At 40.8% G+C, this 18,388-nt stretch overlaps 1 protein-coding gene across 2 annotated transcripts in view; it reads left to right on the top strand.

Annotated features, from left to right (window-relative positions):
- The window catches only part of PPARGC1A (PPARG coactivator 1 alpha), a 563,553-nt gene that overhangs the window by 460,755 nt on the left and 84,410 nt on the right, over positions 1-18,388 (top strand). The window contains exon 1 of one of the 2 annotated variants that reach the window (XM_019480212.2): positions 18,080-18,253. The exons of the other annotated variant lie outside the window; for it this stretch is intronic. Within the exon in view, the coding sequence (XP_019335757.1) occupies positions 18,206-18,253 (48 nt within the window). The 5' untranslated portion in view covers positions 18,080-18,205. Of the gene's footprint in view, positions 1-18,079; positions 18,254-18,388 lie in introns of those variants that run through there. 2 annotated transcript variants of the gene reach the window in all.

The raw sequence follows: 18,388 nt of genomic DNA, 5'->3' as shown, positions 1-18,388 counted from the left end.
TAAGTTTGAACTAGTACATCTTTGAGGACTCTGGGTACTTTATTCAGTAGCAGTTAGTACAAATGAAGGACTACATTTTCCCCTTGGAGAGGCAATGTATACCTCCTGCTCAAGGCAAAGGGACCTACTTATGAATATCAAGGACTGTAGAACCCGCAGGGGTCCACCTGCTTGCTGGTTCCTTCCCAACCCCTTTTACCTCCAGTAACTCTCCTGCCACACCTTTGTTACTTGCTGATGGAGAGGGGTTTTTGAGGGTCAGTATTCATGTCGCAGGGTAGGCTGCTCTGTCTGCTCTGACTAGCCACACTGGGAGCCATTTTGTCTTCCCATGGTACTTCCCCATTAAGGGGATACACCCATAGGTTTCTGAGGCACTTGTCAGAGGCTCGGCTATTGTGGCCTTGGCCCCTTTTTCATCTCTGGCTACACCTTCACCTGGGTCTACTAGTCTCTAGAGTTCAGCTTTGCCCTGAGAGCAGTCTTGCTTTTCTGGGAGGTTCACCTGCACCTTGATATCCTCTGTCCCCCTGCCTTATGGCCAAAACCATTGGTGCTTACTGCAAGGGGAGCACACTAAAGCATCCGTGTCTCTGGTCTACTCTGTCCTATATCCACAAACCAGTCCTCCAGTGATTCTAACCAAAACAAACACCAGCCTCGTGGCTGTACAACAAAATCCTCCCAGTTCTGGGTTAATACTTCCCTGCAGCCTAGGAGTTCCCTTTGGCTTCCTCTTCACAGCTTTCTGGCACAGCCTGGATACCAGTCAGCCCACCTCCAGTGGCCACCTTATGCATGAACTCCTTACCCTGCAGCCTGCAGGGCCAGCTTGTTCCTCTCTAGCTCACGGACTGGGCTTATATTCCTCATTGGCTAATCAGTGTCCTGCCAGGGCCTGGCCACATCCCCCTCAGCTCAGTACTGTAGAAGGGAAGGGAGGGCTGCTCTTGCATCCCCCATCTTCTAGCCTGAGCCACTTCAGGCATGTGCCTGCATTTCTGGAATGAAAAGGGAATGTCTATCTACCTCCAAATTGGTTCAAGCTTTGCAGGTTAGACTAACCTGCAAAGATTGAATCAGTTCAGGCTCAGGATTTTTGAATGTCTATCCCTAGCCAACATGAAAAATTTAGCCATATCCCTCACTGTGCTGAAGTGAAAGAAGAACAGGAATACACCCTGTGGCATTTTCCAGAAGACTTATATTGCTTAGGAGCACAAATCCTCTTGAAAGTCAGTGGGCCCTGTTCTCCTGAATTACTTTTGAAATTCTCATCCTGTAGGCCTATGCCTAGGAGCCCAGATTTCGGAAGCAGATGAGGAGACCAAGATCTCTGCTCTTTTTTTTTTTTTTTTAATTGTTGCTGGCTGCAAAGAATGTATTGAAAATCTGAACAGAGTGTAATGGACATCTGCATGAGGCAGCCAGGGGCTTGAATAAATATCTCCAAGAAGTGTGAACCACCCCTTTCAGCTTATCTTTGCTGTAGTCCTACAGAGAGGAAGTGCCACAATGTGTGAGTAAGGCCTATGGGATTGGTTAAAGATAGGGGGTACCTAAGGCTTTAAGTTGCCCTAATGAAGTTCTAATAGAACGATAACTAATCTGTACTTCCATTGGTCATATCCTGGAAACACAGAAGTTATTGCTGGTAAAGAATTCCAGGGTCATCTATTCCATCCCTATAAGCTAGTGTAGGATTTTCTTGTGTTCTGAACCCCTCTGTGCCATAATATATGATTGATATTAATTAGGTTTCTGTAAAGTATGGCCTCCCTCAGCTTGAACTGAACCAGAAATAAATATATTGCTATATATTAACATTTTATTAGCTGAGACGAAGAATAGGATGAAGGCACCTATGTGAAATCCAAAGTACAAGCTTCAGATTGAATTAATGCCAGCAGTGCCTTGAGATTAATTTGGTTACTATGGGTACAGAATAAGAAATAGTATACCATAATGTAACTATGTTTACTGATTCATTTCTGGCATTAAAAAACTAAAACCACATTATATATGCAACAACAGTCTTTTCTTCCTTGGAAGAAGAGAGCAGGTACATTTTAGTAATTAAAGTGCCCTCTGAAAAGTGCCAATACTCTACTGGAAGAAAAGCTGTTATTCTCCTTCAGGATCTATCCCATCACATGCAGCAGGCCTGCGATATACCAAATGAGAGCTGAGAAAAAGAAATCATCCCAGGAAGCTTCCGGTCTTCTACAGCTTCTTGTTAAGTCTTCCTGTATTATGATAGTATCAGTTTTATATGCTGTTCAAAAGAATGACCAAATGTCACTTTCTAACGTCATGCTACTTCATATCTCATCAGTATGTGAGAGGCAGAACATGCCTTGCATCTTAAGATGTTGAATGCTGGGTAATAATAAAATAATGCAATGGAAATACCATATATTCAGAAAGCAATTATTTTAAGGGGTTTTGGTTTCAACGTGCTTAGATTAAGTTTGAAGCTTTTATTTCATACACTTGCTATCAGGAATGTTGTTAAATACTGATGCCACCTCCTAAGAGAATAACTTTTAAATACCAAAATGCGAAAGATAAGCATTAAATATTTTGGTACATATATTATAATGTAATGTCTACTGCCTTGTTCTTAATACAAAGCACAGTAGGGCTTAATTAAAAAGTGATTGTACGATCTATCACAAACCTGCATTGGGAAATGGATGCCAAGAAAATTAAGTTGAATAGGTAGTGATAATGAAATCAATATTTTATTGAATAGTTTTTATTTCTATGGCTTTGTTTTCTGTTCTTTCCTCTCTGTCAGCAGGTAAGACATTTTCTATCCACACTCTTTGAAAGAGCTAATTTAAATCTGTTGCTTCTTTGTTTCATTGTTTGAATTTGCATGAATGATTTAAATTAGTTTGTTCATCTTTTGACTAAGTAAAACATCTTGAAAAACTTTTGATGCAGTGTTAGGGTAGAAGAGCATGACAGTAAACAAGGGAAAGCAAGGCATTCAGATCCTGTTTCTGCCAGTTCCTCCAAAGCTAGGGACAAATATTACACAAAAACTGGTTTAAGTGATCAGAAACTGGTTTAAACCTGTAACAGAACAGATGTTCAGTGCAAATAAACCAATTTGAAAATGGCTGAAACTAATTTGAGATAAGTTTGTAGTGTCAGATTTAACTGATTTGGGTGAAACCGGTTTACGTAATGTCTGTCCTAGACACCTTGCTGCTTTAAGTTAAACCAGACACCCCCAGCATCCTGGCATGCTCTCTGAGCTGTGTAGGGCTCTCTGCTCCACAGCAGAGTTGGCCTCTCCCCTCTGGTCCCTGGCTGCAGCTGCGGCAGAGACTTGCAGGCAGTTTCCCCTTCCCCTTCACAACTCCCTGCTAAGCAGGAATTCCCTCCCTCCCCTCTGCCTTGCTGAGAGGTATCTGTGTATTAGCTAGCAGACTACATGCTGGCTCCGGTCCCTGCTATGACAAAGGCAGAATCACCAGGTAGCTGTTAATGTCCCTCTGTTGTTTTGTTAATGGGGTAACAAACATTGAGTTAGGGGTGTTAAACACTGTTATCAATTCCCTGATGGGCTAATCAAAGAGTCCTGGCCATGCCCCCCTCAGCTCACTATTGTGGAAGGGAAGGGAGGGCTGCTCTAGCACCCCCTGGCTTCTACTCTGAGCCACTGCAGGCATGTGCCTGCATGTCTGGAATGAAAAGAGAATGTTTATCCACCTCCAAATCAGTTCAAGCTTTGCGGGTTAGAGTAACCTACAAAGATTGAATCAATTCAGGCTCATGCTTTTTAAATTTCTGTCCCTAGCCCAAAAGAAAAGCCTTGTAACTACCACTGACTGATTCTGAGGTTATGTATGCAAAACTTGTGGAAAAACTAAAAGGCACTTAGAATCATTGTATCATAGAAAATTAAGGTTGGGAAGGACCTCAGGAGGCCATCTAGGCCAGCCCCCTGCTCAAAGGAAAACCATGCCCAGTTATATCATCCCTGTGAAGGTATTGTCTACCTGGGTCTTAAAGACCTCTAAAGATGGAGACTTCACAACCTCTCTGGCTAGCCTGTTCCAGTGCTTTACTACTCTCCAAGTAAAAAAAGTTTCATGTTTGGTGTAACTTCATCAACTTCAGTTCCATTGATTTTTCAATCCCATTGGAATTCAGGTTATCAGAGTTACACCAAAGATTAATTCAACCCATTCTGCTAAGGCCAAGCAAAATTACTATTTAAAAATTAAATGTAAAAAAATAGTTACTGTGTTCTCGGTCTGGTAATAATTCAACACCAAATGGTAAGTCAATCAGAATTCAATTCACTGTTAGAAAAGTTTCATTATTAAATGCTTAGAAATGTTTAGACAAAGCTACAGTCAGCATTTGAGGGTATCTTTCTTGTTTAGTCTCTCCCCTTTATGTTCTGTATAGGTGGGATACTGCAAAATAGAAAACATGTTATTCCTAACTAGAATTCCTAGCTCAGCCAGACCTTTAATTTTTGTGTCTCAGTGCTCATGTTCAAATTTGCTCTAATATAACACTTTGTGCTGTACATTCAAATAGCACAAAAAGGAGGCAGTGGTGCTTTAAACGATCTTGCTGCTTGCTGTGAGTGAACATGCATTGCATATTGCAGTGTATTGCACATCTAAAGTAGCAACTTGTACTGCACTTTGATGCAACATGCAACATGGGATAAAGCGATAGATGGCAAAAAGCACAGCACAAGTCACTGAAAGCCTTAAGAGCCCTGAAAGTGTGCATTTCTGGTATGCAGCTGTATAGATATTTCAAAGGTTAGGTTCTGTCTATTTTTAGGTAGCCTTTGCATTGGGACTAATCTAAAAATGAGGGTGATGTAAAAATTACATGCGTCTCTCCTGATTTGTCAGAGATTTTGAACAAAGTATATAAAAGATACTGCTGTCTGAATCAGATGGGAGTTTTTGAAGTAAAACAACTTCATATTTAGAAGAGAGCCCTTTATATTCTTGATTAAAATACCTTTACTGTCTATATCATTTTCAGATCAGCATTTTCAGACTTTAGCAAAGTTAAAGACATATGACTCTCCCATTTATTGTTTGGGAAGATTTATTTACTTGTGTAAATGACTTTAAAAAATTGGCAAGGCCTTTTCTCTGGTATAAAATAAATCTGAAGATAAATGATCTTTACTGGTTAATATCACCTATCACTAAAATGACTAAATGAAAACCAAAATATGTTGCTATTTCGTGCCTTTCTGCAAGTGATGAAGTTGCACACGATAACTGGGCAGGAATTGCCAGCTATGCTACGATTTATAGCACTGTCCAGGGCATAGATTACCATTGACCATGTTTCCCAGACCCTACCCTGAAGCTGTCAGCCTTGTATCCCCAAAGTATATATCTTTAGTTTGCAGTGCACACTCACATTCTGCTTAAAAAAGAAAATCTCCCAGCAATGTAATATTGTGTGGAGCAAGAACATGTTTTTTTCTGTTTCTTTGTAAACAGGGTTGCATGTGAGAATGAAACAGCTGGAGATATGCCTCCCAGAAACCCCTGGGGATGCTTCACAGTCATTTCTCCATTGTACGCAGTCTTGGTTTTAATAAATTGGTAACAATATTATGATGAAGTGCTCTCTGGGTTTGGATTGCAGGTTCTTTTTTTTTTAAATCTACGGGTAACTTACAGGATCTACTTAACATTCATGAAAGGCAATAAACTTCAGTCTAACCAGGTTCCTATTTTTGTTTGGTTGGTTGTTCCATGGAGGGGGAGGGGGAATCTGGAATGGGCATAAGTGAGAAACTGATTGTACAGTGAAGTCAAGGGTTTGGTTTGTAACTGCAAAAAAACCTTAATCCTGACCAGCTACTTATAGGTATGGAGTTCTACTGAGAAGAGACTGAAAACATTGCTAAATTGTGTCAAGTGGCTTGGGAGCTTTACAATGGGGAAGGCATCCACTAGGGACAAATAGCAGATCAGTAATCTCATTTTATTTGTTGCCTGACATAGATTTTTAATTTTAATTGGGTCTCTCTTTGAGTGCATGGTTTTTAGCATTGAAGTGAAGAAAATGGTCTTAGCCACCTTTAGAAAAGAGCTGACTATGACTCTTTGTTGGTACATATTTATGAAATGGATAGAAATTCACCAATTATGGGCATAGCTGGTTTGATGTGCCTGAGGGAAATGGACATTATCACAGTATTAAACTTAGCAGGAATAAAGATATTCCCAAATGAGGTGGTGAAGGCTAATGCGATGCTAGTTATGGAATGAAGCTACCTTCCCATTTCAATTAGGGAGAAAGCTATTGGAGTTTTGAGGTTGATTTAAATCAAACTGAAATAAGGATGAGGTAGTTGGAAGAGTTTTTGCTTTGAATTCTTTTGGCTCGCTCTCTAGTGTTGGGGCCTCATCCAAAACCCACTCAAGCCAATGGAAAGGCTCCCATATACTTAAGTAAGCTATGGATCAGGCCCATAATTTCAATTTCCAGCACATTAATTTTAACCTCTTCCTTTCAACTTAAGGTAAATCTTTTGCTCTCCAAAAAATGTGGGTAGGTAGCCTGGATAAAATAAAAAACAAGAAACTTCAACTGAACTGAACTGAAATGTTTCAGAAGTTTGAAAATATGGAGCTAACTTGCCTTTCATCATATTTCATTTTCACTTATCTATATATTGCTTCAGTCAGCCTTAGATGAAAGATGGAGGTGGTAAAACATTGAGGAAAAACATCACTAGAGGAAAGGGAACCTCAAGAAGTCTGGTGGTTTCATTTGGTCCAGATAAAGATGCTACAGTTTAAATGTTCACTTGAATTTTAAATTATCTTAATTTGGATTTACCATATTTCATTGTTCCTGCAGAAATTTTCAGGTTAATTTTGCATATCCAAGAATAAGGTTCAGATTAACACTTTCTATTTTTAGTGCTATTTAACTGGAACCACAAGACCTATGGGGATTCCTCCAGCACTAGTTTACATATTGCAAATTAACTGCAATGCATGGAGCGTTACAGCTAAAAATAACGTCTGGCCTCAGTTGTGGCTGGCAAGGGGTAATGTGCAGTGATCATCCAGGAGACATTGTTCTTAAATGCAGCTCTGTTAGCCAATGCAGAGCAGAGGTAGTGTCATGACTCCATCTCCTTTCTGACTCTCTTGAGATGTGCCAGGCCTGCTAAGAGCATGAGAATGGAACATTCTCTGTATGCAGGAACTCGCCCAGTTTGTGCCAGCTGCTGAATGATATAACTTCTTGTACCTTTCCTGCCCCAACCCCTATCTGTGCTTACTCTACGGAGCAGTCGGGCTTACCCTGGCCCTTTCTACTGTGAAAGGTCAGGTTTTTATTTTGTATAACACTGTCATTTTCTTTCTGTTCATAACATAGCACAACATAGCATATCTATGGACTGTGTTACTAGGATTAGGTCAGCTGACTACAATTCAGAAGTATTTCCACATTGTACTTTGTTTTAATATGAAAAATGCCAAGAGCTAGGCCCAGGAAAAAAGGCTGACTCAGTTCCACAGAGCTCTGTCTGAGGAAGGTTTTATTTGAGGATGAGAGATGTGTTGGTAAGGCTGTCTGTCATCTCTAGTTATTAAAAAAAAATTGCTAGGAGGCACTAAAGCTGTCCACTGCTTTTACCTCTATTCTTTCACTCAGAGGTGCTTCATTCACATTGACTTTACCATAGCAGTTTTGTGTAAAACAAGATTTGATTTTAGAGTATTTAAAGGTTAGTGTTCTTTTCAGTGCTTTGCTGCAGACTTTTATGCACTCCACTACAACCATTTTCCAAGCCCTTTTACAGAATAGAGTATGTTTTCAAGGTATGTTATTTTGTTATCCCCATTAGTTACAGTATTACTACAGATGACACTGGTAGGGAAACGGAGTCTACACAGATACTGAAAGAAAGTTAGCTGTGTTAATCTGAAGTCAAGCAGAAGGTAGGGTAGATTTGCATTTTACAGATTAACTAAATTAGAGATATATAGCATAAGCTTTCATGAGCCTGAGGTCACTTCATCAGAAGCTCTGATGGGACGTGTATAGAACAGCGTATCAAATGGAGAGAGTGATTTGAATACGAAAGACAGGGAATGGAAGGAGAAAGGAGGGGGAACCGTTCTGGGAGAGGCAGTCATCTGCCAGATGGATCTCCCCAAAACTTTGGTTTAAACTGGGAGATCCTAAGTACATGGACAAGTGACCACATCACAAAACCAAACCTAAAATTAACTCTAATCCTGTCATAAATCTCAATGAAGGACCCATTAATTCAATGCCACTGATCTTGAGCTATTCTTTGTAGTAATGAGTTGAGGTACATATTAGAGATAGTATGAAGATGTCTGCTTTGGTGGCTGCTATGTTTTACCATTCCTGTAGATAAATCAATAACTTAAACTGACAGGGTTTTTAAACTGTTACCTTTTGCAAACACTGCAGATACACACAAACATTTTTAATGGAAACAACATTTGCATAACAGTACTTATTGTGATGGTTTTATAGTGTAATAATAGTACAATCTGGAGAAGACTTCTTAAAAGTAATATCAAATGTATATGAGCATTTGCCATGTAGGATCAATAAAATGGTACTAGGACCAACTGAAATGTCTTGTCTCAAGAATTAGGGAAACCTGTAACCCTGATAAAGAAGTTTACCTAAGTCCTGATAGACTTGTTAAAATGCATTCTGAGTGTTCACAGACAACTTTTAATTGGAAATAATGCAAAACGCAACTTTATACCTATTTTTGGGTAGATGTAGGGATCTTCAGAGTAGAGATCTCTGTGAAAATGGTACAATATTTATCAAATTAATTTTTTAGAAAAAAAGCCATCTAAAATAGATACTGGGAATAGTCTTATTTGCTAGTATTTAGTTTTAGTTAGCTAGTATTTCCTGCTCCTGCAGGAGTACCAGGCATCGGTAGCATCCTTAGAAAGACAGCAGGAATTATGTGGCATATTGGACGGGTTTTTTGTAATAAAAATCCTGAGTTTGTTTTGGAATCATAGTGCGTGTTTTGTGGTTGTGACACGAGGGAGGGCTGCAATGGATGTTTTTATGGGGCCTTTTAGACAAATGTTTATCTCATAGTTACCTGTGACCACAGGGAACTGGACTCAAGGACTGAGTAAATCCTTCCAAGCATTTGTTTCTCTGTGTATTTACAGTATTACGCATCCATATATGTAGGTGGTATTTATTGTACAGAGAGAGGAAGTCACTGTTCCTGCCCAAAAGAGCTCACAGCCTAATGTAAACTGCTTAAAAGTGCTTTAGATCAAATCTCAGAACAAAACCTTGGCTTCTAACAAAGAGAAAAAGGGTTGCATCAAAGCACATTTATGCCCCATAAAATATCATATGCATATGGATTATTATAACTAAGATGGTCCTACCTAGGTCCCTCTCAGAAAAAAAGGGAGTTAAAAGTAGATTGTTGGTGATGATAAACAGTGGAAGAGCTATCTATGTTCTATTATAGCAGCTCAAGAGACATTATATTACAGCTGGTGATAGTGGGTGTAAGCAGGAAGAATCTGGGTGGGATTGTCTGAGACAAAGATTTAGAAACTCTATCCCCTACGCACTTTTGAAAATTTCACCTCTAGATTTATCTTCTAACTCTTTTTTGTGTTGAAAGAGCATTTGCCCACACAAGGAAAGGCAATGCTGTAATGATTGCAGTTGTGTATGGAAGTGGAGAGGATTACAGGATTTAGAGCACTTGGGGCCAGATTGCCTCTGGCTACTGAGTGGGAGTGTGCGCCAGGGGACCATCCTGAGACCAACCTCTTTGTCAGCCTACCCACTTGTCTTGGGAAGTCTTCCCACCTATCTCACCTGCTATGCCTTGTTAGTAAATAATTAAGTTGTTCATTAGGCGGGAGGCTGCCCTTTGTGTGCCTAGCTATACCAGGCAGTACATACACACTCCGACTTTCCCTGCATGCGTCTCATGCCTCGCAGGTGTTACTACCATCATCAACTCTATATGCCCCTGCCATTGAGCCTTCTGGCTCCTGTCTCTCTGCAACATGTAGGGACTGAATTCTCTAGAGATTGGCTTTCTGTGGCTCTCAGATGCCTGACTGGGCCTCTCTCCCGGACGCCTGGTTCTGCATCCCTTTAGCTGCGCCCCTCTGGTGCTATGGGTGCTGCAGCCTTCTGGTGCTAGGGGCTCACCCTGACCCTATACATGTACCCTCCAGCACCATGGGTTCACCAAGTCCTTCTGGCTGTGCCCTCTTGGCACTCTGGGCTCACTACACCCCTGTTGCTGCACCTTCCTGGTGCTCTGGTTTCACTGCACCCTCCTGGCATTGTGGGCTCACCCTCCTGGCATTGTGGGCCCCAGCCCTGTACCAGCGCCCTCTGGGCTCACGGCATCCTTCTGGCTGTGCCCCTCTGGTGCTGTGCCAGACACTGGGCTCTACCAAGTCATATGCCCTCTGTCTCCAGGACTCCAAACCTCCCCTTCTAGCCTCAACCTGATCCTCTGGGGTAAACATGAAAATAAACACAAGCCTCTAGGCTATAACTTAAATACTAGCAATAACAACTGTGCTATGCCTCTTTAAGGGAACAAACTTCCACTCTGAGTAACATACCCCTATCTAGATACATGGGAGACTCCCTGTAGGTATGGAGCACCTAGATAGCAGAGCTAGGCAGGCAGCACCAGGTCTCAAGTAGCTTCAGCAGGCAGGAGCTCCTTCCCTGTCAGTTGCTAGAGAGAGCGTGTGTCTGCTAGCTATAGCACTTATATATCCCAGAACCCTGCCTCCTGCTGGTCAGGTGATGTTGGCAGGTATGGCCAAGGACTCCCTTAGGCTGTTACCCCGGCAACCTGCAGCTGGGGAGCTGTGTTTGGCCTGAAGAGCTCCCTGGCCAGGCTTCTTCAGCCTTACGGAACAGGCACGTCTTAGTGCCCTGCTACAGAATGCGAGTAAGATCTTGCAAAAACTCTGCTGACTAGGCACACTGGCTGCCTATACACGTGTGCACAAGTGGGGAAGAGGGATGGGTCAGTGGTTCCCAGACAGCCACTCTAATTAAAACAACTCAGCGTCACATGTATGAAGCCCTTTCATGTTTCAAAATGGCCGTAGGGACACTTTAAGTAAAGCTCATTTGACCCTTGTGGCCTTTTTGAAATGCAGGGGACTTAATATGTGATTCTGAAGCAGTGCTAGAGTGTTCTTATTAGAATGCAGAATGTTCTAATTAGAACACATCAGAGCACATCTATAGACAGCCACTGTGCTCAACATAAGGCACAGCTAGAGTTCTGCACACTTCTGAGGGACTTAAGAAAAGAGAAAATAACTTGGTTTTCTTCCAGAGAAGCATCAGCAGTGTACTGTGGTCCAAATTTGCAATAGACTCCATGTGAACAGTTGTCTGTACCAGTATAGTTCTTGAAAGGTCTTAGGAGGGTAAGCATACCAAGCTATGTTGTTGCTTTATGAATGTCTCAGAAACAATGTGAACATAAGCAAGGACACGCACAGATAATTAAATATATACGAAAGCCTCACTGTCAGGGAATTAAGAACTCTGTACTGGTGCTAATGCAGTTCAGATCAGGTTCTCCTGTTACCATAACCAGTGGCAATGCATAGGGGGTGCACAGGGCTGCATGTGCACCTCCTGAGAGTGCCAGTGCGCCCCCTGACCAGCTGTGCTCACAGATTAGGCAATAGGCAAGGGGGCAGGTGGGAATACCAGCGTTCCTCCTGCAAGCGTCGGCTGATCGCTGTGATTGCTGCAGCTGCTTCTGGGACTGGCTGTGGCTGCTTCTGGGAGCAACTGCAGCGATTGGCTTGTGGGGACCGCCCCCAATCAGTGGGACTGGTTGCCATGGGCACCAGTCACCCATGGCCATAATTTACAGTAGACTACCTGTAACTGTTAACACCAAGTGCTGGGCAGCAGTTAAATAACCTAGTAACCTCTACAGCTGCATATAAATGAGCACAGACATGTGATAAGCGGCACCGCAGACCCATAAACCACACAGCACACATGCAGACATTCCCGTTCACTGCTACCTTACTGTGTGTGTGGGGGGGGGAAGGGGTGAGTGGGAGGGTTGACCCTGGGTGTGCGGGCAACTCAGTGTCTCCATATACACTTCCTAGGCTTTTGCACCTTGGAGAGGTCACCCTAGCTTCACTTTATTTTCAAGCGAGGATTACATTAAGCGAGCTGATGTTTCATTTCATGTAATTCTCTTGTCTCATGAGACAGATGCCTGCCACAGAGTCCCCTGGACCTTAATAGAACTCCAGATGTGCACAAGAATGAGCTCAGGTGCAACAAGTTGCAAGACTGAAGACTGTCTCCGCTCTTACTTTTTTAGTACATCTACTCTTCCTCAAAGATTTCCATAGGAAACTGATATTCTTACATAGCTCAGGCTCCCATGGCTGAAAATTCCTAGCATATAGGTGTGATAAAATAAAATGTGAAAGTTATAGATTAGTCTCCATAAAACAGTGATCCTGGAGTGAAAGCCATTGTTCATGCTGCTTTTAACAAGTCTGACAGGCAGCATTTTCATGCTGTTAATAGAAAATATAGACTCTGGAGAACATATGTTCCAAATGTTTTGGGAACTGAGACAAATGTATTATTTAGACAGTCAGCTTTGGAATCCTTCAAGTTTTTCCTGTTTTAATAATGTTTAATGATAAATAATTTAAGAATGTTTATTAAGGTAGGATTGTCAAAGAGACTTAGGAGAGTGACTTTCAATGGGACTTGTGCTACTAAGTCATTTATCACCAGGTCCAAATTGACATTGTTGGGACCTACATGGATTTAACTGGAATACAGGTGCTTAACTCAGAATTAGGGAATCTAAATCTGTCCCACTTTAGCAGCTACAAAACCACCTAGGCCTCTTCTGTAGACACTTCCCTCTTGATCGGAAAAGTGTCACCAAGACGACTAACTTCTGCTTGAGTCTGTATGCTTCCTGAGCAGAAGGCAACGTAACTGTGTTCATGCCACACTGTGCCCTGACCATGAAAAAGCTCTAAGTAGTCTGTCCAAAGTGCTGCATTATGGGAAAATTGTATATGCTACTAGAGAGCCAGGGAGTGGAAAATCTGTGTTTTGTTCTTTTCTGGAGGTTTCTTGGAGGTGGATTTTGGTTTCTGAAAGTTGTTCAGTTTAGGATATTAGCTACTGCTGCTATTAGCAAGTTTTCACATATGTAAACATGCAGTTGTGTCTATAGTTTGTGAGAGTGGAGTCAATCCTGGCTAAGCACATGCTAATTTAAGTGTCATGGGACAGGGTGAATTGCATCTATATAAGAGATGGAAAAATTATTTCACTCATTTTTGACACTCGAAGACAGGGGTAGTTGATCTGCAGCACTGGTGCCATAAGTGGCATGGGCAGTGTCTGTGTGTGGCATGCAGCAGATAGGGAAGGAAGGAGAAAGTAATGTGGCAGATTAGGCAGGGGGTATAGGAAAGGAAGCAGAAAACAGAGCAGCAGATTGGACAGGGGAAAAGGATTGGAGTGGCACTTGGGGACAGTGCGGGGCTAATTTGTGGCACACCTACCAAAAAGTTGACCCCCAGTACTTTAGGAGACCACAGATTCAAGAAATTTGAATCAGAAATGTTATTGGTAAATGTTCTGGTTAGAACAGACTGGTAGGGAAAGGTGGCAGAATAAAAATCAAGACAGAAAAAGGGAGTACTTAGTGGTTAGAGTACAAAACAAACTCATAGAAACAATGGAAAATGAGTAAATGTGGATAGAGAGATTTCTAGACAAAAATTAATAGGGTGTAGGACATCCGTTTATGTTGGTCTAGGTATAGAGCAATGTCCTTCCACTCTTTATATATAGAACAGGCTTAACTTTTACTGGAAGATTTTTTGTCTTTTCGGGGGTTTTTTAAGCGGAAGTGATGCTTCTGCATATAGTAGTAGAAAAGGCTTACAGCATATGAAAACTGGTTTGTGGATTTTAACTTAGTGAGACCTTAGCACAGTCTTTAATTCTTGAAACCTCAGTGTTCCTTATCCTTAGGCTGTAGAATCTTCTCTGCAAAAGCAGCTACCCCAACTGAATGCCATTAAACTACGGTGCTTAGACAGGTAGGAAACTCACTGTGCATTAATCAGTGGTATGGTAAAGGGAATAGGGCCACATTTCCCAAAACTAGTTTAAGATTTTGGGGTGCCTAAGTTTTTGGGTGTAGAAGTTGGAAATCAAAAAAATGTTGGTGTCCATTTTTGAGGAATTTAAACCACAGAGAATAAAGACAGGTGGGCAAGGGTTAGGGAGACAAAAGGATAAAAAGCATGGATGATAGAAAGGCATTCAAGAGACAGCGTGAATGGGTGAGTGCAGGAAAAGGTTTTTTAGGATCAAAGATCCATTGAACATAGAGGACTGGAAGGGCCCTCTGAGTCATCAAGTCCAATCCCTTGTAACAACAGACAACGGTATCAGATAATATGAGTCAGAAATCTATCATGCTGAATGCTAATTAGGTCGTTTGCCCCCCCACTATTTCCATTGCAAGGCTACTCCAAACCTCTCACAGATGGGATACTGAAAGAAAAGTTATGGTATAACTACATGAGCAGTTACCATGGAGGGTAAGGAGGGTGTGAACTTCAGTATGATAGCTTCTGCATGGAAATTGCCTTTGTGCGTGGTTTTACTCACTGTGGGATAGCTCACCCCGCTTTCACTGAGGGGCAATCTACCCCACATTTACTGCAAAGTAAAATCAACCATATGGGCAGTTACTGTGAAGCCTAATGTACTGCTTGTTCATTCCTTTGCATATCTCAGAAAGTTACCCCTGCAGATATACCCACAGAAAGGAGAGACAGAGAGTGCTGGAAGCAGAGGAAGGGAAATGATGGTCAGCAGGGACCTGGCTTGCTGACAGTTCTGGGGGGAAAAAAGGAAGAAGAGTCTTAAAACAAAAGGTTGTTTTTTTTAAACATTTGTTTCATTTCATTCTGTGGAGTTATTTAATTAGTTTTCTAAGAACAATTGCAATGAGTGTGTGTCTGGTAGCTGCCCATGAAACGGGCATCTGTCCTTTAGCTTGTAGTGGCCTCTGTTAAAATGTCTACCTGTTGGAGAGGAGTTTGTGGCCATTGGTAGATTTGGCCCTGCCAGGGCTCTTTGCTCTGTCTAAACATTAGTGGGCATGTCTACATGTGTACTTTAATAAGCAGTAGCCTATTTTACTGCATGTGAAAGCATCACACCACAAACCGTGCTAATACACTAATGCGCAGTAAAATAGCCTGCTGCACATTAAGCATCACTAAAAAAGCATGCTCTTGCACTACTGTGTGTTAGGGACCTCGCATTAGAGGCACTAAATTGAATGTGCAGTAGCAAAAGCGCATGAATGCGTAGACGTGCTCGGTGTGTAGTGCTTGAGAATTGCCTTTAGAAAAATCCAGACCCAGAACATCCAGACGGTGTCTATGCACTTGAAAAAGATTTCCAAACATGATTAACAGTGTTGTATTTTTTATACTACAAGTACTATGATTGTAAAGCCACATTTAAAAAACATTGAAAGGTATTTTAACTGGTAAGTTTATAGTAAGATTCCTCTTTCAGACTAGAGTAGACACTAATAACATCAGCAATAATAAAAGTCTTTTAATATATACACTGGACACCATTGTTTGAACCATGCCATCTAGAATCATGATAGAAAAATGTATTTCCAAGTACAGCTTTGGCAGAAGGTTCCTTGACGCCCATTCTGGAATACAGTTACTGCTAATACAGGTCAAGCCATAGTATGGACAAGCACTTAGAAAAGCTCTAGAGAACTACATAACGTTGTTTTTTATTGCATATTATGTATCCTATCTATAATGTGCTAGGAAAGTTTTCCCATCTCTAAAGCTTCTATGAAACCATCACTAAGGTTACAGTTTATATTTATCAGTTAACTTGCTAATTTGAAGGAAAGGCAGTGAAGTGGAATTGTAGAAAATAGAAAGAACATGAGCAGGTCAAAATTTCCAAAACAGCAATATAAAATGTTCCAGTGTAAATACATTTCTATAAAAGGTGTGAATGAAACTTAAAAAAAAATGATGGATTCTGTACAGTCAATGAACACAATTATAAGTATGTATTGAAGGGGAATATTCTACCAGGCATGGATCCACTGATAATAATTAATAAGAATATACTTCACTTCAGTCAGTCAGGTGCCCAACATTATTTCACAGTTGACTGTTCTGAGGGTAGAGGTACTGACCTTTGCCCCAAATCTTAATAATTTACTGCAGTTTTATCATTAAATCAGGATATAATTGGGAAGGAAATTAGGTTTTTTTCGTGGTGAGAGCAAAGTAATACCGTTAATTTAATCACATGTAGGAAAATGCTTTCTGTAGTCACTGGGTATTTTGCTGTGGTTTTTTTTAATTAAGTAAAGTAAAAACAATGTCATTTTTTGTCATCTGTGTTTGATGAAAATATGACAGTGTGATGTGATTTGCAACTTAAACACAAGCAAGGAAATCTTTACATTTCTTTAGATTCGGCAACAATAAATTGTAAGGATGGACAAATAAGCTAAGAATTTGTTCTAATTTTTTAATGCATTTAGAATCTGAAAAAAGGGTTGTAGTCTTTTTTTTCTCTGCAAAATTCTCTGTGGCTTGATACAAGAATTAGTTTAATTTAGAATACTCAAATTTGCAAACAACAATGGGAATGAATATTTCATGACAAGGAGAATGATCAATTATAGTTTTGTGACTATAACTAGTAGCCCAGCATGACTGATCAAGCACTTATATTTTGCAAACTAGACTTTTGAGCCCAGCTAATTAAAAAACCCAAACAAACCCCCAAACCCACAACTTTTTAAAAAATATGAAAAGGCAGGTGGAGATGGTTAAATAAGCCCTTTCTTTTTTTTTTCTGTTGTGGGAAATGCTTTCCAGTTGCATTTGGTACCTTCAGTTTATGTATTCAGTGTGTAGTGTCATCATAAACCAGTTGCACCTGCAGCAGCCCCTATTGTCTCAGGGAGAGAGCTGTAAAAGGCTTAAAGAAGAAACACTTCTGTTAATAGCATGTTGGTATTTTCACATGGCGGTGAGAGAATTCTTGTTTTCAAACAGAAAATGCGCAGCCTGGGTCAGTGGGGTTGGAATACAGTGTTTATACAAAAATGCACCCTCAGGCAGTATTGAGGAAATACTACTCATATGAAAATGCAGACAGGAATCTAAGCAGATGTATGTGGGCAGGACCACAGCGTTTGTATTGAACACCTCTACTTTCTAGGGGACGTTTATATGAAACAGAAAAAACAAACTAGGACCTGAAAAAAAATCATGATCTGGCCCATTATGCGTAGCAGATGCTTGCAAACGAAAGCAACGTTTTTTTGCCCTGTGACTTGTGATGTCACAGAGATGCATTTTTGTAGATGCTTCGCACGTGGAAAAAACCCCCCAACTCTGGTTGCATTCTTGACCAGAAGTTACTACTAACAGACCACACTTCAAAATATTCCACAAGGCATAAAATGACTTAGCAAATAAAGAATCATGCAGTAACTTTTTACATAACTCTTGCGATAGCATTTCCACAATAACAGTGCTTGTTAGCTAACCTGGCCTGAGTAGTCCACTTGCGAAGGTTCAAAGCAAGGTATTCAGTGAGTACATTTTAGCTCAGATTAGAGTTACTTTACTTTTTTTCTTTATAATAAATACTGCTTTTTGTCTGTTGTTTGTTTTGGAAAAAAAGAAATTAAAAAAAGATTGTAAGGGATTTTAGTTTTTACAGTATATGGCAACAGCACAATTTAGGGGGTGTGGCATTAAAATCTGATTTTAATCACAGTGTGGTGCTGAAGACTGAAAGGTCTGAGTGGTTTTTAAAAAGATTTACTTCACTTAAGCCTAGGTCTGCCTCTGAGTGACGTCACTAGTTTTAGCAGCAGCACAAGAAGGCTGGGTGAGTGACAGCCCAGCCTACTTTTTAATAGCTTTGTCATGTGACTGGGAACAGTAGTAAGACAGGTGCCTTCAGTTCACTCTCAGTAAGGGTCTAGTTGCCTGCATGAGTGTATGCTCTGTGTGCGACTGTGGACTGTAGTTTAAAAGCTTTACTGCTGTCATTCAGAAGCTGGATGGCGTGGGACATGTGCAACCAGGACTCTGTATGGAGTGATATAGAGGTGAGCTGTGCCTTATAAACAACGTGAGGATTGTCTTGTGTGCAAACCTTTTAAAGGTATTTTTTTTTAAACAGAATAATTACAAAACTGTGCTAGATATAATACTTTGCAAACAAGTCTGAATCTTATCTTAAC

Source organism: Alligator mississippiensis, chromosome 2 (genome assembly GCF_030867095.1).
Source record: "Alligator mississippiensis isolate rAllMis1 chromosome 2, rAllMis1, whole genome shotgun sequence".
Classification (NCBI taxonomy): Eukaryota; Metazoa; Chordata; order Crocodylia; family Alligatoridae; genus Alligator; species Alligator mississippiensis.
This window is presented reverse-complemented; position numbering and strand designations above follow the sequence as displayed.